General features: G+C 53.0%; 1 protein-coding gene across 1 annotated transcript in view; it reads left to right on the top strand.

Moving 5' to 3' along the window:
- The first annotated feature begins 3,345 nt into the window (after nucleotides 1–3,345).
- Nucleotides 3,346–24,048, top strand: part of NPTX1 (neuronal pentraxin 1) — a 75,041-nt gene continuing 54,338 nt past the window's right edge. Inside the window, exons 1-2 of the mRNA XM_086931042.1 lie at nucleotides 3,346–4,434; nucleotides 11,675–11,882. Of these exons, the coding sequence (XP_086787168.1) occupies nucleotides 3,994–4,434; nucleotides 11,675–11,882 (649 nt within the window). The 5' untranslated portion in view covers nucleotides 3,346–3,993. The remainder of the gene's footprint in view (nucleotides 4,435–11,674; nucleotides 11,883–24,048) is intronic.

Raw genomic sequence — 24,048 nt, forward strand, 5'->3', positions numbered from 1 at the left:
GGCTCATAGACACCCGTGCGTGAAGGCGCATGCGCCAGTCCCGTCTGGTGACGTGATTCCACACCTGAGGGCCCGGTCCCCTCCGGCTCGGCTCTGCTCCCAGGCTCCCACACCTGTGCTGTCCTTCCTGAGTGCTTTTCTTTTTCTGGTGGCGTGCGGCGCACTTGTTCTCACCCCTGCCGCGAGGCGCTTGCTATTGTCACCTGTTCCTCAAGTCACCTTCCTTATATAACTCAACCCCATGTACAGTTCGGTGAACACTAATGGGCTTATTAATATTTACAAGCCCCTTGCGCCGCCGATGCGTCACTTTTAATATAGGAAAAAGGGCCGTACCGGCGGCGCAAGGGACTTGTAAATAAGCCTTAAATGCCTCCTCTCCCAAACGAGGCTGTGCCCTGCTGTGATACAACGAGCCCCCTCAGACGAAATACACGAAGTTGTCCACTCACTGTAACAATAATGTGACGCGTGACAGCAATTATTACTCATATCCCTATTAATGTGATTATTACCATTAATATTCATGTAATGCGCGGAATCCTGTTTTGATCTTTTGAAGGCTGTAGTTTATATTCTTTTCACAAGCGAGGTCTGACGTCAGAACTTGTCCATAATAAGTAGTGACAGGTAACGGCGCAACGCAGGATGCCCCCCCCCCCCCCCCCCGCCTTGAAAGTCAGCTGGACAGTGTGGCGCGTGCCCCAGGTGGCAGGGATAGTACAGCCCGGGGACGAGGGGGAGGCAGTCCTGCCGCGTGCACGGGGCCCCCGGGTCCTGCGCGGCGGTGACTGACCTCTGTGCAGGGGCGCAGTCACGGCGCACGTCACTTGTCCCTGCGCGCTGCCGCCTTCCTTGCGCACTGCAGGAGTGAAATCCAGGAAGGGATCGAGAGATGGGGTCCTGAGCACCCCCCCCCCCTCCACCCACCCTCTCTCCCGGGAATCGGGGCAGTCCCTCTAGCAGTGAAGGACTTCTGTGGAACATTTTCAGTCCCTGAGCCATCTTGGCGTGGCCCCATTCATCCGGTGGCCAAACAGGAAGTGACAGGAAGTCACAGTAGCAATTGCCGATCCCACAGTACCTCGGAGACCACATACCACCTGTAGAGGTAAGATAAAAGGCCAGCACCTGGTCGGGTTTCCGTGTAGAACCCAAGGGGAATAGGTTCAAAGAGATGGTGCGGTGCAGCGTATCAAGCACAGCTGGAGAGAGCTGAACTGCGCCATACCTTCAAAGTAAAGGGTACAGCACGTGTCTCTTCATCTGCAGGCACAGGGTGGGCGGCCTAGCCCCAGTGCGGGAATCCTTCCGCCATAGTGCAAGGGTGTCAACATGCGGTAAGGAAAAATTTTCCAGACAACACTTCCCCGAACAAAAACTATAATTTGAGGCTATTTCCTCTTTGAAAAGAGGAAATAGCGATGCGAAATACACATATTTCTCTTCGATACGCCAGCCTCAGCCAGGCATACCATTTTGGAGTAAACCCCTGGCTATATATTTTTGAGTATATCGGTTTGCGTCAAAATCCGCAGGTAGGTGCACAGGTACACCCATGTACCGGCCATGGAATGCCACCTGAATCAAAGTCACAGAAGATAGAGCAATGCCCCGCGTTGCTTTGCATTGTCTTATAATAAAGCCACACAAGCACAAGTCAACATTTCTGAATACAAAAGAAGGATTTTGTGCTAGGGCTGCATCAAAATAATGACTCGACCCCAGTGCACAATCTTTATAAATGTCAGCCAGGAGTTCTAAGACTGAATCTTGGCTTTCCCACTTACACAAATACCGTGAGCCTTGGAAATCACTTTGTCACCATATGCTTCTGTTTCTTTCTGTACGCTGCGATAATGCTAGGGAATATGCAGGTCCTGGCATGCAGGGTGAAGGGATATGCTTTAATTCAACCACAATCACTCAGGGAAAGTGTGTGCCCATTACCTTGCATTATAAGGAATAAAGTACCTCCAAGTGAACATACAGAGGATGTGGCAAGTCATCTGGAGGGCCCATCCTCGCATAAAGCTGCTTGGCCTGCAGCCTCTGCTTATCTAGATATGACCACCACCTTACGGTATTCGATTAATGCACACGTGGCGGTGCTTCAGCATTACTAGGAGCTGGTTCCATGTTTTTGATATTATAATAATAACATAAATGACTGTTGTTCTCATTGCTGACGTTACCACTGTTTTTACAATGCTATCAGTGACAGCGGCAGTAGTGCTTCGTCGTGACACCGAGGCGCATTGGCAGCGGAGTCCGCTGGCACAGACGCTCCTCAAGGCGCTAGGCACTCTCTCTGCACCACCGAGGGCCGGGCGGAGGCGGTCACACGGCGATTAAAGCGGGATTCCAGCCCTGCTCACGTCACAGGGGCGTGCACGCGGCCGCGGTATAAGAGCTGTGGTCGTGCTGCAGCGGGCTCAGCCACAGCTCCTGGGACCGAGAGCACTGCAGCAGGAACACAGCACAGCTCCCCAGCCAGCGGGTGCAGAGGCCTCGGTGTCAACTACAGGGACATACCCTGGGACTGAGCGGAGGCTGCAGCACAGGCAGGTCCTGGTTCTGAAGGGAGAGCTGCAGCACATCACAGCTCTTAGGGCCTGCGGACGCAGCACGCGTAGCGAGGAGCTGCAGCAGGGACAACTTCTGGCACAGAGCGACCTGCAGCACAGTTAGTGAGATAGGGAGGTAGCATACAGCACAGAGAGCAGTAGAGACAGCTCCTGTGACTAAGGGAGTGGCTGAAGCAGAGGCAGTTCTAGGCGGCAGCAGGGTCAGGGTGGCGTTGCAGCAGGCAGTTCCCCTGCATCGACACACCTCGCCGTTCCTGGAGCAGGACAGGCAGCTCCTTGGACTGCTGGGAGGGTTGCAGGAAGCTGGATGCACAGCTCCGGAACAGCTCCCGGGGAAGAGATAGCGCAGCTGAGGGCAGAAAGGGCACTGCTCCTGGGTGCTGAACTACATAGGGCAGGAGGTGCGCGCAAGAAGACACGCTGACACCCCTCGAGACTGAGGAGAGAGCCGAAGTCCGCTCAGGGACAGCTCCTGGGACTGAAGTAAGGAGAACGGGCGCGCGGGAGCAGTTTGTGGGAAGCTCCTGGTGCTGAAACGAGGACAGAACGCGGGAGCGCGCTTGCGAGACACCTCTTGGGCTGAAATAAGGAGAGCACGGTGCGGGCTTGCGGGACAGCTCCTGGTGCTGAAGAGAGGGCAGCGCGAGAGCGGCTTACGGGACAGCTCCTGGTGCTGAAGAGAGAGCAGCGCGAGAGCGGCTTACGGGACAGCTCCTGGTGCTGAAGAGAGGGCAGCGCGAGAGCGGCTTGCGGGACAGCTCCTGGTGCTGAAGAGAGGGCAGCGCGAGAGCGGCTTGCGGGACAGCTCCTGGTGCTGAAGAGAGGGCAGCGCGAGAGCGGCTTGCGGGACAGCTCCTGGTGCTGAAACTGAAGCGAGGAGAGAGCGCGAGAGCGGCTTGCGGGACAGCTCCTGGTGCTGAAGCGCGGAGAGAGCAAGGTGTGGACTGACGAGACAGCTCCTCGTGCAGATCCGAGTCCCGCGCACTACAGCTGCTGAAAACACAAATACATTTATATTTAAATAAAGACACGAGAAGGACCGCTCTGATCCTGCAGGTAAAAGGGGGGCAGCCAGCGCCCAGGTGCTGAGAGAACGGGAGGGACTCGCGTAGGGACCGCTCCCGGGGCTGAAGCCAGCAGTCGAGAGGCGCGGCACCAGCAGCTCCCTGCGCTGAACTAGGATAAGTGCTGCAGGAGGCGGGGGCGGAGTGCTCCGCCGGCGCCTCCTTCTGCCAGAAAGGACTCCCCGTTCACTCCCACGGAGGGACTCCACCGCCTCCTTCTTTCAGACGACTCTCCCATCTGCCAGAGAAGGATTTGCCGCGATCTGAGTGATTAAAACCAGGCAACGCTGCGATCTCAATCGCCCGTGAGTGCGGATCCCACCAGAAGACTTCCGGCAGCCATGGGCACTGGGCTCGCGTGGATGTGCCTGCTGCTGACCCTCTCTTGGCCCCCCGGGTCCGGGCAGGGCTTTGGGCAGAGCCGGTTCATCTGCACGTCGGTGCCCGCGGACACGGACCTGTGCGGCTCAATGCAGGGCACGGGGCCCACGGAGGACCTGCGTGGGACCATCCTCCAGCTGCGGGAGAGCGTGCTGCAGCAGAAAGAGACGCTGCTGAGCCAGCAGGACACCATCCGCGAGCTGACGGGCAAGCTGAGCCGCTGCGAGGGCCAGAGCTCCGCCGAGCCGGGGGCCAACGACGCCAAGGCCGGGCTCCCGGGGGCCAGGAAGATTCCACCCAAGGGCTCACTGGGGGACCTGTCCCGAGGTTCCGGCGCAGAGACCCTTAGCAGTCTCGGCCAGACCCTGCAGACCCTCAAAACCCGACTGGAGAACCTGGAGGTAAGAGCTGGGGCGCCCGACCCACCAGCGCCCGGTTTACCCATCCGCATGCCACGCTACCTACCCACTTGGCTATTACTTTATGTCCGCACCTGTTTGCCAGGGACTGACTTGCGCATGCACCTGCTCTCTCCATCCGCATCTTCATAGCTATGAGTCTCTGTGACACTCCATCTCCCCACAAATAGACCTACCCCTCACCTCTTGCTGCTCCACCTCTCTCCCTCTCCCCCTTTCTCTCTCACGCTGCCCTTGGGTCTCTTTACTGTTCAATGTAATCAGACAAGTTCCTGGCACCTCAGTATCTCTGCACCTCTCTTGCCGTCTGTGCATTCATCTATCTTCCTTCCACTCTTCTGGGTATCTCTCTACCTGTCTACTCACCCCCCCCCCTGGTATCTTCCAACGCTCTACTCACCTGCTGACCTCGGCAGGCCCCGAGTGCTCTGCCGAGTTCTGTGCTGTGCTGCGTCCCAGGCGCCAGGCGGGCGGTTAATGGCTGGCATAATCTGGGTCAGTGCGGAACTGAACTGCTTTGCCGTGATCTGGGATTGCGGATGTGTTGGGTCTGCAATGCACATTAAAATCCAGCTGATCGCAGAGTGTGCACGACTCCTCCCAGCCTGCGCTCGACGTCTCTCTCACCTTCTGTCACTAACACACATGTTCTCTCCTCCTCTCTACCTCTCACCATTTCTCTTAGTTCACTCTGCCTTTGCTCTCCCTACTTTCTCCTTCTCACTAATTTTTGCTTTCAAGCTTTCCTTCTCTCTTACATTCCTTCTTCCTACCACCCCCTGTCTTTTATCTTCTCTTGGCATCTTCCACTTTTCCATGTTCCCTCTGACCTGCCTCCATTCTCTCGCCATCCTTATCTGTCGCTTTATTTGTCTATGCCTCCTTCTAGTTCACATCCCTCTTGTCACCTTCTAATTCTTCGTCGCTTTCCCTCACCCTTCTTCTCTGCCCCTGGTATGTGTATAGTGTCCCTTCCCTTCGACACTTCCCCCTGGCGCTCCTGGCTGCAGGGTGACAGCCTCACTCCAGGTCATTGGGGACACTGCCCTCAGTCCAGAACTTTTCACCTACAAACTATTGGTTTCAGGGGTGTTCGTCTAATTAGTTCAAAGGAAGCAAAACAAGACTGCAAACCCCAGAATGCATCAGGGACCACATAAAAAGTGCAGGACCAGAAACTGTGACTGCAATGACCCGGAGCAAGGTGATCACCCCCAGCCCCGTGTGTACTGCTGTCCCTAGTCTTCGGCATGCTGGCAGAAATATACTCTTTCCCTCTCTTCACTTTCTCTCGTGGTTCTCACCGCCTTTTCTTTGGTCTTTTTTTCGGATGCTTCCTTGTCTCACTCCTTGCTTTTCTATGTTGCTTTATCTTTCTCTCCACCACTCAGTTTGATCCCTCACTATTCCCCATCTCTCCAGGAGTCTCGCCGCTCCCTCTCACCATGCTGCCTCGTTCTTTCCCTCCCTCTCGATCCGTTTCCCTCTCCCCTCTCACTCATCTCTCAAATTAGACTCATCTCTCACCTCTTCCTTGCTCCTCTTCTCAAGATTACCCTTCCTACTCCTCTTCCTGCTCTCCCTCCCCTACCCTCTCTCCCCTTCTCATTAGTCTCTGACCCCTCTACCCCATCTCATCTGCGTTCCTCTTTATCTACCCCCCGCACTCTCTCTTGCTCTCTCTCCATATGCTCCTCTCCCACTCCGTCCCTCTCCTCCCCCTAATCTGCCTCGCTGTCTCTTTCTCTCGTTGCGCCTCTCTCCATCTCTTAATCCTCTCAAGTAATCCCCGTCTCTCTCTATTCTAGCGCCCTCGCCTTCCCTCCTCTCTCCCCGTCTCTTGCTAACCTTCTTTTCCTCTTCCTCTTCCTCCTCACTCCCACAACTGCCCCCCTTGTGTCTCTACTTTGATCCTAGCCTCTTTCTTCTCACGTTCCCATCTTTCTCTCTTCCTTGTTTCTTTCTTTGTCCCAATCACTCACTTCCTTCGTTTTTCTGCCCTCCCTCCCCTTTGTGCCTTTTGTCTGCACCCAGATTTCTCTCTAACAATCTTGTTCCCTCTTCTGCGGTGCATATTCCCTCTTTTCTCCAATCTGCATCAAGCGACTTCCCGGTGTCGTCTCCCTCCCTCCGTCCTCACTCCCTCCTCTCTATCCCCGTCACTTAAATGAGACTCTCTTCGCCTTCCTCACTCCTTTCCCTCTCTCTCATTTTGTGATCCAGCGCTACTACACTCTCTCCTATCTTGGCCTCGCCCCTCTCTCTGTCTCTCCTCTCTCAGTTTCGTTATCTCCTCTCTCCCTCGCCTCGCGTGCTCACCCCTCTCCTCCTCTCCATCACCCGTGAAAAAAAACCCGTCCAGCCCCCCGCACTTCTCCCATTCCAGGTGTGGCCCGGCTTCCTTCCCCTTCCATCTCCCCCGTCCCTCCCTTCTGTCTTCGCCTCTGCTCTCTCCCCCACCCATCGCCCCGCGTCTTTACCGCCTCCTCTCTCTTCTCTACCCTCGCTTTCCCTCCCTCACTACAGGACACAGAGAGGTTTTACAGTGCCTAGAGGCAGGCGGTTTGCTGGAACCGCTTGATTGCCGGGGGATCCGATGGGGCGCGTCACGGGGGTACCGGGGAGGGCACAGGGCACACAGGCTGCCCCAGGGCTCGCAGTCTGGCTGGTGTTCGCTTCTCGAGGACACGACGGGGCTTGTGGTCCCTTGATGCCCACTCAAGAAGCTGATGTAGCCTTTTGCAATCTTCTCCTCAGCCTCTCCTCTCGCCGTTAGACCCGTCCCTCCATCGCCCTTCTACCGCCTCTTCCGCACTCTCTCCAGCGCTCACTCCCCAAATGGCTCCTGCAACCCGTCTTCTCTCAGTCGTCAATCTAGAACTCTTTGTTTCTTGCTTTTTCTCCCTCGCCCTCTCTTGACCCCTTTTCTCTCTCCCTGAGTTTCCCGCCCTTCCCCTCTACAATTCCCTCCATCTTTACTTCCCACCTTCCCTCTGAATTTCTCTTGAAGCCTCCACCCACCACCTTTTCCTTTTTACTTCTCCGTCTCCTTCCCCAGTCCTGCTCCGCCGGCCCTTCCTGCGTTTAACCCTCTCAGTACCCGCATGGTAACTCCTCTTCCGGTTCCAGCGGTGCCTCCAAGAAGCCCGAGAGCTCCTCGTGGGCGTTCTTGGGGGGCATTTGCCAATGCCACCTGATCTGCTCTGGGTACCGCGCCTATCTCTGCCCTCCTCTTTGCCATGGGCTCTCTTTGCAGGTTTCGGCCCGTGCAGCCGTGTGCCATGATAGGTGCCCAGTGCTCCTTGCCTGCGCCCCGTGCCCGTTGACCTGTGCCCAGGTGTCCTTTGACCCGTGCCACCGATTTCCTTTTCGTCTACTCCAGAGCTCTTTCACCTCTGCCCCAGTGTCAGCTCACCTGTGTCCCAGGGTTGTTTGACCTCTGCCCGGTGTTCTTTGACCTCTGCCCCAGTGTTTCTTCACTGGTGCCCCAGGGTTATTTGACCTCTGTCTGATGTTCTTTGACCTCTGTCCCAGTGTCCTTTCACCTGTGCGACAGGGTTGTTTGACCTCTGCCCGGTGTTCTTAGACCTATTCCTAGCTATCCATTGACCTGTGCTCTAGTGTCCCTCGACCTGTGCCCCAAGGCTGCTTGACCTCCACCCTAGCGCTCCCAGCGCCCCTGACCTCTGCCCCAGGGTTCTTTCACCTGTGCCTGATGATCCTTAACTTATTCCTAGTTCTCTCTTGACCTGTGCCCTGGCGCCCCTTGACCCGTGTCACAGATTTCCTTGACGTCTACTTCAGTGTCCCTTCATCTGTGCACCAGGGTCCTTTGACCTCTGCCCGGGGTTCTTTGACCTCTGCCCGGGGTTCTTTGACCTAGCCACAAGCGTACCTTGACCTCTGTTCCGGTCTATCTTGACCAATGTCCTTGTGTCCCTTGTCTTGAGCCCCACGGTTTATTGACCTCTGCCCGGGGTTCTTGACCCTCTTTCAAGGTATCCCTGGTGTATGGATCTGTGGTTTGGTGTCCCGTGACTTGTGCCCCTTCCCTTCTTCCTCGGCTTCTGCCACAGGGTTGCTTAACATTGGTCACAGCCAGCTGGCATCCTCCTCCAAAGGACATCCGCCTTGTGCTCTGAGCTCCTTCGAAGTACAAGTCCCTGTGCCCATGGTCGCCCAAAATCGCCCTCAGCCACTCCCTTTCTCTGGCTGTGATCGTCTCTCTGCCATCAGGACAGGCCCCTTTCCTTCGCGTGTTGGGCTGCTGCGCGTTGCACGTGACCTTTGTCACACGCTCTGGTACCCACAACTGCACAATGACATTGAGGGAATATTAAAGAGACATTCTGGTATCCAGGCCATGGCCAGAGCGGCTGCGGGACTCTCTCTCTCTGATTCCACTCCTTCTCTCATTCTTTCTCTCACTAGGGCCCTGATTCTGAAAGTGTCAGGCAATGCAGCGCAGCACAGCACCCAAAGAAGGTGCGTTGCGAGATAGGGAGAGAGTAGGAGAGAACCATATTCACAGCGATATGGCACTCTCCTCCATTCAGCAGCCGTGCGCCAGGCACTCACCTTAGTGCCTTAGCACTAGGGTGTGTGCCTGAGTCTAGCAAAGGTTTCGACCAGGAAGGGAACCCCTCCTGTTCAAAATACTACACCTAGACAAGTTTAAAAGCTGTTCCTACTTTGTATGTGTGCTTCACAGTGCAGAACGCATGCAAAGTCAGAAAGCACAGAGAAATGAACACATTTCTACTCCATTTCACACTTGCTTTTCAGCCGTGTTCATTGTTGGTGGTAAACCCTTTCAACCAATGTTAGTGAATAGGGTATAGTGTAAAAACAAGAGTGATTGCATGGGAAAGACCATGTACCACCCATGCAACACGTCCTTGACGCAAAGTAATGCAAAGCAACGTTTTGCGCTGCTTTGCGCTATTTTTACACACACACCAAAGCTAATACCAATTAGCGTTTGGGACTGTAAACATTTGAGAAGCTGGGCTTAAACTTTCCTTCCCCTCACTGCCTCTCCTTCCCTTAGCCCTATTTCAATTCATCTCTCTAACTCACTATCTGTCCTCTCCTACCCTCTCACTCTTTTTTCTTTCCCTCATTTTCTGTCTCTTTCTACTTGTGTGCATCTTGCACTCTTTCTCTTTCCATATTTTTGCCCTGTCCTTGTGTCTTGTCTTCTCTGGCTATCTATTTCCATTTCTCTCTGTCTCTTTGTGCTGTGTATATGTCTCTTTCTCCCTCTCTCTATATCCCCCACACTTCCTCCTCCCTTCACTCTTTCGCACTCCCTGCTTCTCTTTCAGCCGCTGTCCGTGCAGGTAACAGCGGTGGGGTTTCTCTTATTTTCTTGCTTTCTATCTTCTTGTCTTTCTGTCACGCTCTATCCTTGTTTGGCTCGTTTTCTCTACCCCCCTTCTGTCTCTTTGATTTTCTCTGTTTCGTCCCCTTGTATCTGTTTTTCACTCGCTCTTTAGTTCATTCTTTCGCCCACTCCTCCCTCCCTCTGATTGTCTCTTTTTCTTGTGCCCTATCACTCTCGCGTCTCGTTGTCTCCTTTGTGTCTTACTTTCTCTCTAGATCTCCCTCTATCTCCCCCACTCTATTCTCCATTCCTCTATTTCTACTTCCTTTTGTTTCCCCATCTCTCACTGCCTTTGGCTATCATGCTGTCTTGCACTCTCTCGTCTTCTCTTGCTCTCTTGGGAGTCATGCCCTCTCTCACTATAACTGCCTTTCTATCTCATCCACTCGATCTACTCTTGTCTTTCTCTGTTTCACTCTCTCTGTTTCTCTGTCTCACCTGGCCTCTCCCTTTGCCTCTCTGCCTCATTCTCTCTCCCCTATTCCCTGTCTATATCCACTTGATCTGGTCTCTCTCTCTCCACGTCTCTTTCTCATTCTTTTGCTCTTCTCCATTGTCTGTCTCACCCTCTCTCACGCTCTCTCTCTCTTTCTCTCTCACGCTCTCGCTCCCCTTGTCTTTCTGTCTGTCATGCTCTCTCCCTCACATACGTATTCTGTCTGTCTTTCTCCTTGTCTCTCCCCATCTCTCTATCTGTGTATTTATCTCTCTCGCTCTCCCTCTGCCTGTCTCTCTCCCCTTGTCTTTCTCTTTCTCTTTGTCATTGTCTCCCTCATGTTCTCCTTCTCTCTTTCTCCTTGTCTCTCTCTCCACCTCTCTCTCTCTCTTTCCCCGTCTCTCTGTCTCTCCCTGGCTGTCTCTCTCTGTCTTTATTCTTGTCTCTTTCTCTCACTCCCTCCGTGCGCTCTCTTTCCTTCTCTTTCTACCACGCGTGCCTTGTCTTTCGTTTTCTTTCTGTCTGCTATTCTCTCTCCCTCTCGTGCTCTCTCTGTCTTTCTTGTTGTCTCTTTCTCTCTCCCCATCTCCTTCTCTCTGTTTTTCTCTCTCCCACTCTCCCTCCGCCTGTCTCTCTCCCCTTTCTCTGTCATTCTCTCGCCCTCTTGTTCTCTTCCATGCACCCTCTCTCTCTTTCTCCTTGTCTCTCTCCACCTCTCCCTCTCGCTCTCTCTCCTCTCCATCTCTCTCTCTCACTGTCTCCCCGTCTCTCTCTGTATTTCTCCTTGTCTCTCTCGCTCCACCTCTTTCTCTCACCACCTCTTACTCTCTCCCTGTCTCTCTCCCCATCTCTCTCTATTTCTCCTTGCCCCTTTCCACCTCTCTCGCTAACCACCTCTCACTCTCTCCTTGTCTCTCCGTCTTTCTCCTTGTCTCTCTCTCTCCACCTCTTTCTCTCACCAACTCTCGCTCCCCCCCCTCTCTCTCCCACTCTGCCTTTTTCATAGTCTCTCTCCCCACCTCTTTCTCTCAACACCTCTCTCCCCCTCTCTCTCCCACTCTGTCTTTCTCCTAATCTCTCTCTCCCCACCTCTTTCTCTCAACACCTCTCTCCCCCTCTCTCTCCCACTCTGTCTTTCTCCTAATCTCTCTCTCCCCACCTCTTTCTCTCAACACCTCTCTCTCCCTCTCTCTTTGTACCACGCGCGCCTCCGCCTCAGCCGCTCGGCCGGAGCCTCGCGCCGCCGTGTGTAATGTGATTACAGTGTTTGCCCGGCAATCTCTCAGTTAACCCCACTCCTGGCGGGAGGCCCGGGATTACTGTCACCGTTAAGTACCAGGTGGTAATGTTGTTTTATCCACAATCCACTTACCCGGCGTGCTCCCCCTTCTCCCCCGCAGCAGTACAGCCGGGGCAACACCTCCACCCAGACCAGCACCATGAAGGACTTGCTGCAGAGCAAGATCGAGGACCTGGAGCGGCAGGTGCTGTCGAGGGTCAACAGCCTGGAGGAGGGCAAGCTGGGAGGCAAGAACGACAGCGAGCAGCGGGGCAAGATCGAGAGCACCCTGACCTCGCTGCACCAGCGCATCTCCGACCTGGAGAAAGGTGAGTGCCCTTCAGAGACGCCCATTGGCTGTTGAGTCCGGCCGTATGACGTCATTGGGCTGCAGTGACATGGAAGAGCTGAGCGCTCCGGCGTCAGCATCGTGTGAACGGGAAGAAACCACGATTCAAAACGGAGAAACACCACAATGAAACAAGCATGTGCAATGCAATAGGTGTCGCATTTGCGAGAGTTTAAGCTATTGGCACTGTAAATGACAATGCCTTTTATTTATCTGTTTTGCTAATGAACACATATATCTAAGGCATTGTCATATACAATGCCAATACCTCAAACTTTTGTAAATGCGAGACTTATTCAAAGAAGCGGCTGCTTTTGTCCCTGGCTGTTCGGAAAGTGTAAGCATGCACGCCACGCTGAATTTTTCAGGAAAGCATGTCGTGCCTGTAATAAGAGAAACTCATTACAGAAAATAGTGTTTAAAGAGTAAAAAATAAGTACTGTGTTACAACCGAAGTAGAATGGCCAGTCCTCATGCGAGGTTGCTTATGAAGACAAGGAAGTACTAAGGAGGGACTAACAAGCCTATTAAGGAATCAGAAGCCAGCATTTATAAAGGACAATGACACAAGACAATGAAAATTATGGGCTGAGAGTGGGTGGGGCTTCTATTCCATACTCCAATATAGCATGCTGGCTTGACTTAAAAAGGTAATCATGAAGGAAAAATGAAGAACATTAAGGCAATGTCAATTTAAAAAAGCATTCATGGGGGCGTGGCTACGATGGCGGCCTGAGAGGACGTTAGTTCGTGAGGCTCCTCAGCCCGGATCCCCGTTGTGACCCTTATCCAGCATTTAAACCCCCAGGCTAGAGTGAACTGTACCTAGCAGCGCAGGGACAATTAGTGTCCGTCCTTTTGGTGGCGAGAGAAAGCGGCAGCGGCCCCTTGTGACACCCTTCCTCTGCGGTGCGGGGTCTAGACTGGGGCTGGGGCGTAATGGCGGCCTGGAAGATTGAATAACCTGCGACGAGTCTCTGCCGGAGGTGGCCCACAAGGGGGACACCCACCAAGAGGTCGCCGGCCGTAGCTGCGGACAAGAGCCGGTGTGGAAGAGCGAGGCAGTAGCGCCTGATGAGCGAGGGGAACTGCGGAGCGGGCAGCCGGTGGCGGCAAGAGCACCGACCAGAGAGGCACGAAAATCGAGCCACGGGACTTGGGGCTTACATCCAGTTGGGGGGCGCCAGCCCCGCTGGAGCTGCAACCAACGGAGCAGGGGCCGGTGCGGTGAGGGAGATGCCCATACTGAGAGGGAGGACGGGAGCCGGCGGTGAGACACGAGGCGGCAGCGCATCGCAGGCAAGGCGAGCTTTGGTAGGACTGGCCGGCGGCAGAGGGTATGCCCGCCCGGGAGGTGTGAAAATCGAGCCCCAGGCGGTGGGGCCTGCAGAGGCCTGTCAGCCTGCATCACAGTAGCCTTTGAGGAGGTGTGGCAAAAGACCCAGCGTGGCGGAAAGGCCTCCTCTGGACACGGCCCGAGGAGCAGACCTGCCGGCTGCGCGCACTTGCAACGAGAAGTGGCCCAACGAGAGGGAGCCGAGCCCAGAGGGTAAGGAGAGGAGCGGAGGGAACGATGGTGCCTGTCCAGCGCCCACAGCGTTTTGCCGGCAGGGAGACTGAGACCCGTGAGATACACTAGGGTCTGCATCTGACCCGGACCAAGTGGACTTTAGCGGGGGTGCAGCCTAGTCTGAGCCATTCTGCTATGAGTGGGGCCTGGAGCAGGTCCCAGCAGCGTTTGCCCCCATAACACTTAGAGCATCATAGAGGTCGGCATACTTGGCGGGCGCAGCGCAGAAGACGACCTGGGGGCCTGGATTCTAGCCTGCATTGCCTGGTCACCACATTGGCCAGCACTCATCCGAGCAGTACCCCGCCGAGGGGACAAGCTTTAGGGGCCCCCCAAGGCTCGAGTGGGTAGAGCATCATGGCTGCTGTGGTACGCAGGGGCGGACGCACCTTAACGGACATGCTTGTCAAGAGTACCCCTAAGGGAGAGAAGGGCCCCTCATCCCCAGCAGTGGCGAAAGAAACCACAGGGTAGGAGGACGGAGGGGTCCCATCACTAAATCGTTCTTGGAAACCCTATTTAACTCCTTGCACGAGGACTTCCAGACACTAAAGCAGGATATGGCCAGGGAGAACCGTGAATTGCGCCGCGATGTGGACGGCTTGGGGGAACGAGTTGCAGCGGTGGAGGAAGCGTATCAAACTAGGAGCGAGGAGGTAGAACAATTGCAGCAGGAAGTCCTTCGCCTCCATGAGCAACAAGTGGATCTTCAGGCACATGCGGAAGACCTCGAAAACAGCTCACGGAGAAACAACATAAGGGTCCGAGACATGCCACCCAAAGCAGAGGGGGACAGTGTCGCCAGCTTTTTACAGGGAATGTTCCGGGAGAACTTGGGGGAAACCAATGACTTTGAAATTCGCATCGACAGGGCGCACAGGGTAGGCCTGGCGCGCCGAGCACCTGCCCCCACACCCGATATCCTGGCCTTCCTGCCTGACTTTCCCTTGAAGGAAAGATTCCTGAGGGAGGCACGCCAGAAACAGCCTCTCCTTCATCAAAGCTACCCGGTGGCATTGTACCAGGACCTTTCGGCCATCACCCTGCACAAGAGGAAAACCTTTAATGTAGTCACGACATTCCTGCACGACAAAGGGATTCCTTATTCCTGGGGTCACCCCTTCAGGCTGATCTTTAAATGGAAAGGGGCCTTGCATCAGCTCAGATCGCTACAGGACACATGTGCCCTGTTGGGCATCGACCACGACGAGGACCCGAAGACGGAGGAGGCATCTTCGCGACCCTCACAGGAGAAATCACCGCGACCCTCGTGAGATGGATGGCAGCGCGTGGGCCGCAGATGCTCGCCCAAGGCCAATCTTAAACCGGACCCAGCAACAATGACACAGGAGCAGGCATCGGCTATCCAGGAAGTGTCTAAGGACACATCGGCACTGAATTGATGCAGCAATGAAGGGGGTTTTCTTTGCACTGAGTCCATGCGGGTCGGGGGGGGAAGACGGGCGAGGGGCCTCCGGGGTCGCCACAGCCACACACTCCTCCACGTAACTGTACCACAGGCCTGAACTGAGTATTGATAGGCCTGGGACTATGATTCACACTTGGGAGTTCCTGGTTGGGGTTTGGGTGGGGGGGAGGCGGGGGGAGGGTGTTGGAGTTCGAGGGGGGATGGGTGGATGGGTTGGGGGAGTGAGAGGAGAGGGGGCGGGACCAGTGTGTCAGCAGGGGCAGGGTTCGGACGAGTGGCATGTTGGAATGCTCTTAGATTTACATAGCACACACTTTCCACTGTTCTCGGGATAGCCGCTGCTGAGTTAAAACTCGTAACATTAAATGTAAAAGGCCTCAACAGCCCCATTAAGCAGAGAGCAGTCTTATCCTACCTTGAAAACTCGGGAGCAGTGATTTGTCTGCTTCATGAAACTCACTTACTTTCTAAGGACTGGCACAGAAAGAGGGCCAGGGCTTTTCCCCAACAATTATTTTCCTCCACACATGAGAAGAAGGCAGGTGTGGCGATTCTGGTTGCCAAACACTTTCGCGGCCAAATTAAAGATAAAGTGGGGGAGATCAAAGGGAGATTGCTGGCCCATAGTGTTACAGTGGGAAGCGTGCAACTGACGGTGGGGTCCTTGTATGCGCCGAACACAGGGCAGGAACCCTTCCTACGCAATGCCCTGTCTGAAGCGCTGCGCTCATCTGACCCCCTCCTACTTCTGGGAAGAGACCTTAATTTGGTGATGGAGGCAGGCAAGGACCATAGGTATGGTGGCACAGGCGCTATCTCAGAGTCGGGTAAGGATTGGCTGCAACAGAGGGGGTTGGTGGATATGTGCAGGGCTAAACACCCGGAGTCGTTACAGTACATTTTCTACTCTCACTTTCATCACACCTATGCTGGACTGGACCCCTTCATAGGCTTTTCGGAGCTGGAAGCCCGGGTGGTTGACGTGGGCATCACCCCGGCGGCCATCTCTGACCATGATGCCGTAGAACTTACACTCCAGGTCCCTACAGTTTGGAGGCACCCAGGGAAGTGGAGACTAAGGGAACCCCTCTTGCAGCGCGTGGATGTGGCCCAACGAATTCGTAAGAGCATCACTGATTACTTAGAAGTGAATGACAGGCCTGAGACGCCGTTATCGGCACTGTGGGGGGCATTGAAGGCGTTGGTACGCGCCAAACTTATTGCGGTGGCAGCGGCGGAGACTAAGGAACGCAAAGCGAAGCGAGAGGTCCTGACTGCCAACGTTGTAGAGCTGGAGTGGGTTCATGGCCGTACAGGGGCTCCTAGGGTCTGGAAGCAACTAAAGGCGGCCAAGGCCCAATTGGCTGGTCTGGACACCAATCGGGTCGAATATGTGGCTCTCCGCCTGAGACATATTTATTACATAGGAGGGAACAAAACTGCTCGCCTCCTCGCAAGCGCGTTAAGAGGAAAAGTCCAGTGCTCCAAAATCCTAACTTTACGTAACAGGGACGAGGACGAAATACGGGATGAGGAGGCAATCGCGGAGGCATTAAGAACTTACTACGCCTCACTGTATAGGGAGTACCCCGTTGTGGAGACGGAGGCAGAGGCCTATCTGAGCGATGTAGCAACTACAGAGCTGAATTCAGCGAATGCAAGCGCCCTGGATGCCCTCATCCATCTCGAAGAGGTCGTTGGGGCCATCTCCCATCTTAAACCCCTGAAGTCGCCAGGTCCGGACGGCTTCTCCGCGGGTTTTTATAAAGCCTTCTGCCGGTTGATTGCCCCGATCCTCACGAAGCTTTTTAACTCATTTCAGGGCCCAGGTTCCATCCCGCCTGACATGTTGGAAGCAGAGATTATAGTATTGCCCAAGCCAGGTATGGAGGCCATGCAATGCTCGGTGTTTAGACCAATCTCCTTGCTTAACCTAGATCTTAAGCTTTTCATAGGGATCTTGGCCGCACGACTGGGGCCTTGCCTGCCGGGGATTCTGGAGCCGGATCAATTGAGTTTCGTACCCGGCAGGCAATGTAGAGACAATACCAAGCGCTTCCTTCATCTGATCGATAAAACCCACTTTCAGCAATCGGACTCGGTCCTCCTGGCCATTGACGCCGAGAAGGCGTTTGACCGGGTAGATTGGGGGTTTATCCAGAGGGTGCTGCGACATTTTGGAATAGGAGAGCGCTTCCAAACATGGGTGGTGAGTTGTTACCATCGCCCCCAAGCGCCGGTCAGCTTGAATGGTTTACGCTCTAGCCCCTTTGAGATCCAGCACGGCACCAGGCAGGGGTGTCCCCATATTCCTCTCCTGTTCGCGCTTTATGTCAAACCACTGGCACAAAAAGTGCGTGATAACCCGAACATACTAGGCATAACGTTTGGCGGGGAGCCACACCCCATAGGCCTGTACGCTGATCGTACAATTGAGAAATAACAACCTAGGTAATTTTTAAGAGTGCAAAACCGTAATGGTAAGGATTAATGAAGGTATGACTACAGCTGGCTAAAAAAACATAATTTTATTTATCAATTGTCACAATAAAAAGGAGATTCATTCATATAACACACAATCAAGATTACAAATTCACAGTAAACATATGACATGGACATCAATGCATAAAAGTAAAACACAAAGAGAGAGGGTAAGTGGCATAAAAATAGGGTCTCTACGCGCGTTTCGGCCGCAGGCATCAAGGCGCTTGCCTTGGGAACCCGTCCTGGCTTTTCCCTGTGAGATAACCCCTACTGGGCATCCCCAAGGTGAAAGCCAGGCATCCCGCAGTGGGTGGGCTGCCGTAGTGGAGATTAAGCAGCTATTGCCCAGAGTTGCAGCGTGGGACCCCATGATTAGAATAGGCACCGAGGCGAGAATTATCGAGTCTGTGGACATTTTTGGGTTCAGGTCCCTGCCGCGTCGGGAATTGAACCCTGGTCCCGGGCCAGACCTCTGCATCAGGGTCTGCTGCTCTAATCAGTGAGCCACACTTCTCCACTTCTCCACTCTAGGTCCATGATCCTACCTTTGGGCAAGAACGCACGCTGCCCCCAGGACACTCCATTATACGGCAGTGGCTTACTGACGCAGTCACAAATCCCATACTTGGGTATCACCCTTACTGCGTCCATGGACCGAATGATCGTGCTTAACTACACCAGACTTAAGGTGCAGATCCAAACAGAATTGGCACGCTGGACTAAACAGCCGCTTTCTTGGTTAGGGAGAATTGCAGCAGTAAAAATGTTGGCCCTTCCTAAGATCCTTTATGTCTTTCAGACAATCCCACTGTTCCCTCCAGCCGGGACCATAGCGCACTTACAATCCACTCTCCAGCACTTTATATGGGGGGGAGAAACCGCGCCTACCCAAACGAATGGCTTACCAAGAAATGGACAAAGGGGGCCTAGGAATTCCCAATCTTCAGCAATATTTTCAGGCAGCGCAACTGCGCTATCTGGTGGAGTGGTACAGGCCAGAATCAGAAAAGAGGTGGCTCTTCCAAGACAGGGCTATGGCCCAAACGTCTCAGTGGAAGATTCCATTCCTCCGCCATGCCCACAGACAGAGCTACCTCCAGCGCTCACCCATCACTCGCACTATATTGAAAGTATGGGATATGGTCGCGGTCAGACGGGCACTAAACTGGATAACCCCGACTTCCCTCCGGGCACCGACCCCCAAGCATTAGCATTCCCCCAGTGGCGTGGCACCATCTGCAGATCGGCAGGTCACCTTTTTTACCTGAAGGGCTTTATTCTCTTCATGGAGTTATCCAAAGGATATGACATTGCTTCGCCACAGCTTTTTCAATACTTCCAACTTAGGCAATGGCTCACACAATCTGATCTTGGCCCATGTGTAGGCAGACACATGACTGTGTTTGAGAAATGGCTGGTTACGAAGGAGTTGGATAGTTGCCTTATCATGGACCTCTATAAGATGCTCACACCCCCACCTGAGACACCTCATATTGCGGGGCAGAGACAGTGGGAAGAGGAACTAGGGAGGGTTCTTTCACTTTGAGAGTGGAGCTCTGTATACTACAGGGCCAACCATACGGCATGCTCCACAGCGGGCAGGGAGAAGGCAGTGAAATTAGCCACGTATTGGTATCTTACCCCAGTGAGGCTCAATAGGGGCAACCCGTCCAGAACTGTGCTCTGTTGGAGGGGCGTGGTGAATGAGGCACCCTGACACATTTCGTATGGGACTGCACTGAAGTCAAGGGGTATTGGACGGCAGTACTCGACGACGTAGATAGATCATTCGACACTGAGATTCCGAGATTCCCGGCCTACACCATCCTTGGACTCCCAAATGCTCTTACCTTCCCTCTCAAATCCATAAGGGGACGCCAGATGGGTCTTGCTATGCAAGCTGCTTCCCAACACATCTTATCCCTCTGGGGGACATCTACTCGACCCACCCACACGAGATGGTTACGCAAACTATGGTTTACCTTGGGGATGGAACGCATTCAAGCCACACTAACACACACCGCAGCTACATTCCGGAAAGTTTGGCAGCCACTGCTTACCCTTCTCTCTCAAGAATTCAACGAAATCACGTGTCCCAGATATCTCCACTTATTGCACCTGACAGACGAATCCAATGATCCCCCAGTACCCAAGGAGAATGCACAGTGAGGACGCTGAGATGGACATAGCCTGCATGCAGATTATCTGACAAACTGGTTGGGGAGGGGGGTGGTTTGGAGGAGGGGGGAGGGTTTAGGGCTTTTTTTATTTTCTTGTTTCTGTTAATCAGGCTCTGTAGCAGACCTTCTTTTTTAGCCGCCACATACAGGGAACATAGCACAAGCATTGGAAACTGGGAGCTTACAGACTTTGTGCTCTATATGCCTAGCTTTTCTAACAGAACTTTGTGGTTCATTCGTCATTTGTACCCGTGGCGTCAGTATGGCTGTATACTGCCTGTGTTTGTACTTGAAACCAATAAAAATACATTTAAACAAAAAAAAGCATTCATTTAAAAGGTTTGGGATAGACCCTGCCAGTAAATAACCCCGATGTCATAGGAGTCGAGGCAACCAAAGTTTTATGAGTAGGCAGTAGCGGTCAGTGGTGGGAATGTGCTGCCGGGCAGTGATGTGAGGCGGGGAGGGGCAGGGTGGGAGGGTAGTAAACTACAGAATATGGCCAAATGCAGGTAAGTAAACATATAAATAAATAAAACAAACTTGGCGATGCAGTGCACGCAAGGAAATTCACCCTGCCCCTCCCCCGCCCACGTCACCGCCCGGCAGCACTCCCACCACCAACCGCTACTGTGAGTAGGACAATTTTCTCCCACATTAGGTAGCAGGTGTTTGAACAAGGCCGAACGTTTCCGCAAGAGTTGTCATGAGCCGAGATTTATTGCAGATTTTGCAATCATGTTTGACTGGAGTCCTAGGGAGAGGCAGCTCTTAGAGCCAGAAAATGGCAGGCTTGGCCAGATTGCTTTCTAGAGAGAAACATACACATGTGAAGGAAGAGTTCCTGCCAAGGACTACCATCGTCTAGTGGGGAGTTACATGTGCCCACTTAGGTATCCATCATATGGGGTTCAACATAGTAATATAGTAACACATTCTTGCAGCACCTCAGGGGTATCAGGAAGCAAGAGCGTAGCTTGGTGAGTAAGACTTGGGGGTGGGCGGGCATCAGATTTCTCAACAATCACGCTGGCACATAATGTTAAAATACATTATAGGACAAGCAGGGCACAGTAGGGAGGCATAAGGGGCAGCTGAAAGGGGGAGGAATGAGGATTAGTAGGGGTACTTAGTGAGATAAAGTACATTATTTTGTGAAATAACTAACATTTTTGAAGTCTATCCAAACAGAGAGAGGGAGAGTGTGTGTGTGCATTTTTGTCTTTGTATGCAAATAATACTGGAGAAATCCTACTGACACCTCACCATACAAGACTAAAAGCATCTGCAACCAACTATGTATCGCAAATACATTTATTAGGGGTGTGTAACACCCCAACCCCCCACCCCACACCCCGAAGCTACGCCCCTGCAGAAAGGGTCATATTTTGGGAACTCTAAGGATTTTCTACATTGGGGTTAGTAATTTTAATTGTAAAGGAGTGCACCACAGGTACATACATTAAATAGACCTTTAGTCTAGCCTCTTTTGAAAGCTCTGTAATATATAGCCCTTCTAAAAGAAAAGAATCCAAAGTGTCTCGTCTTGCCCTTCAAATATTTCAGGGGCTTTCCTGCAACTCATCCCAGAGAGGCACGGTTCCTTTGCATGCTCAGTCGGCTGAACAAGCATATACTGTGGATTGGCGGTCAGTCTGCAACATAATATGGACATCATACCCTGTCTGAGGGGACATCAGACTGTTGGCCACCTTGTCCCACAGTCTTATTCCAACATATTAGGGAAATATGGCAAGGGAGGAACATAGCTAGGATTCATTTACTCAGAACGGAGTCTGACCTTCTGGTGCTCACACTTGAGACACAGAAGGAGAAATGCCCACTCGTGTATGATGGGTGCCTTAGATATGGACCCTTCGTCGGTCCCGGTCACCAATGTGAGGGACCTTCTTGTGCAACCACTCGTCCTTTTTCTGGCAGCAAAGGTCACCTAGCCTCCAATGAAGAGGGGAGACAGAGGTGGATCACGCGTGTTGATCTAACCATCACAACGAAGGACAGCTCCAGAGCCTGGGGCCTCATCTTCTCTTGTTCCAGTTGTTCCAGTTGTCCATGAAGTTTCAGTTATCCATGAAGAAGGTGGGGGGACTGGTCCCTGTTCCTCCTGGCCTGCTCATACACACGCCACGTTTCAGTGGTACACGGTACCCTACAGTCTCACTCATGAGCCTGCCAAAGCTACCCCTTGGACAGCACTTTCTTTCCCGCAGCTGAGACATTCCAAGGCCGATCCCCAGTCTAATGGATTGGGAGCCTGACTGAAGAGCAGGTTGCCCCTGGCATGATCACTTAGAGAGCTGTCCTAAAGGACCTCACCTCTAGGAGTTTTACCTCTAAGGCTGTACCCTGAATTGCAAGAGACTCAGCATGCAAGCAAGGGAGACTACTTCCTTTTGGTGCCGCACACCCCCATCAGCTGAACGGAGTCTGGTGCTCAGGTGGGGCGCAGGTGAAGAATTCACCTAGGTGGTATGTGGAGGGGAAACATCAAACAAGTTGAGGGAGGAGCAAGGAATATCCCCAGGCATTTGTCGTCACAAAGAGCCTCATTTCGATGGCGGTCAGACGAGCGTCCGACTGCCATCACTGTGGGATGGAGACAGCCCCAAATGTAGTCGGTGGATCCACCCACCATATTATTATACCACCACCGTTTAGGCGATTGGAAACATGCAGTTTTCTATTGCAGCTTATGCTGCAGCCCAGAAAAGGGCTGCAGCACAAGCAGCAGTAGAGAAAGGCATGTTTGCAAACATCCACACATCGTGTGCCAGGAACCATGTGGTGCCGGGCACATGGTGCATGGATGTATGGGGGGATCACATGTGCCTACTTGGCCATATAGCGGTGGTAGATGGGGGCCCTACTAAGGGCCCCCAAAATCTCTTTCCGGCAGCTTTTTCATGGCACTGGGACCGCCATGAAAAGGCTGTGGTAAATGGACCCTACAGTGGTGCCTGTGCAGGCGCTGCCTTCATTGTAGGGATTACTGTCCGACCCCCGTCCAAATGGGCTCTTTGAGCCTGTTGGAGGGAGAGGTCTTTCCCCCTGCCTGCTGAGCTCAAACCGGCGGTATCTTACTCCACCAGTCAGACCATTACCCCTGGATGTCGGGCGGACCACCTCCAAGGGCTTGTCGGTGGAGTTATGAGGAGGGCCAAAGAGCCTGTGTAGTTGCGGCTGGTATAAATACAACCAGAATAGGCAGCCTGGTGGCCCTTGTCTGCTAGTAATAGCTTTGCTTTATGACAGGCTAGTACCTCTGAACATCTGGTAGGGCAGGCACAGAGCCAGTTTCGTGTTAGATTCAACCAGGTTCCATCTTTCATTTAGATGCTCACCTTTCATCCATGTTGTTTCTTCTCATTCAGTGTTACATGCTCATGCCCAGAGTCTTCTCTACTCACCCTTGGCCTCTCCACCCATCCACTGAAGCCCTCTCTCATATCCAGGACATTCATTTCCCATCCAGTGTCTCTCCTTCCACTTGAGACGTCTCTATCCTACATAGGATTGTCTCTCATATCAAGGCATTTTCTTCCACCTTGGGTTACCCCCACCATCCAGGTTTCTCACACTCCTATTCAGACTCACCCTCTCTTTCCAGGTCTGCCTCCCACAGTTAGCTGTCGCCCCTTCCCATTTGCAGCCCCTTCCCATTTACAACCTCGAACTCCCTCATCCTTCATTGCCTCTCTCTCCCCAGGATCATTCTGCCCTGTCAAGGGCGCCCTTCCTATCAGGACTTTCTCCTTCCTACCAAGGTCGCTACTCTCATGAAGGCCTCTCTTACGTCTCTCACTTGAGATCACCCCTTATCTGTGGTCACCCTTCATATGGAAAATTCCACCCCCCCCCCCCCCCATTATGGCCTCTCTCTCCTTTTCAAGGTTTTGTTCCCTCTCATGGGTCTCCCTCTCACATACATGAAACTCCCCTTCAAATCTGTGGTCATCCTTTGTCTACTTAAGGTCTCTCTTGACATTAAAAGTCCCCCTGCTTCATGCTTTGGGGGGAGTCTCCACCAATTTGGACCCACCCCACTTGCCTAGGCCTCTCTTCCCATCCAGGGTGTCTCTTCCCATCCAGAGAATACCTGGAGACACTAGAGAGTCTGTATGGAGGGAAGACGCAGAAAGCGAGAAGATATCCAAAATGAGTGGATGGGGGATCTGAGGGGCATTATCATTTGTATCTTTACATCATCTCCATAACCTAACCCAGCTAGCTATTATATTCACCTATTATACTTACCTTGGAACAAGTGGCAGGATGTTGGATGCAATATTATTATCATGCGATATAGTGGAATATACTTCCTAACGTAACTAATGGAAATACGCTTTTTGTCAATCTATGGGTTAGGGGTCTGAAACGTAAAAAAAAATTCTCAAAACTTTGGGTATTTTTTTACAAAATTACAAAAATTATGAACATTAGGTCGCAAAGTTTCATGTGTGCT

Source organism: Lissotriton vulgaris, chromosome 7, assembly GCF_964263255.1.
Source record: "Lissotriton vulgaris chromosome 7, aLisVul1.2, whole genome shotgun sequence".
Classification (NCBI taxonomy): domain Eukaryota; kingdom Metazoa; phylum Chordata; class Amphibia; order Caudata; family Salamandridae; genus Lissotriton; species Lissotriton vulgaris.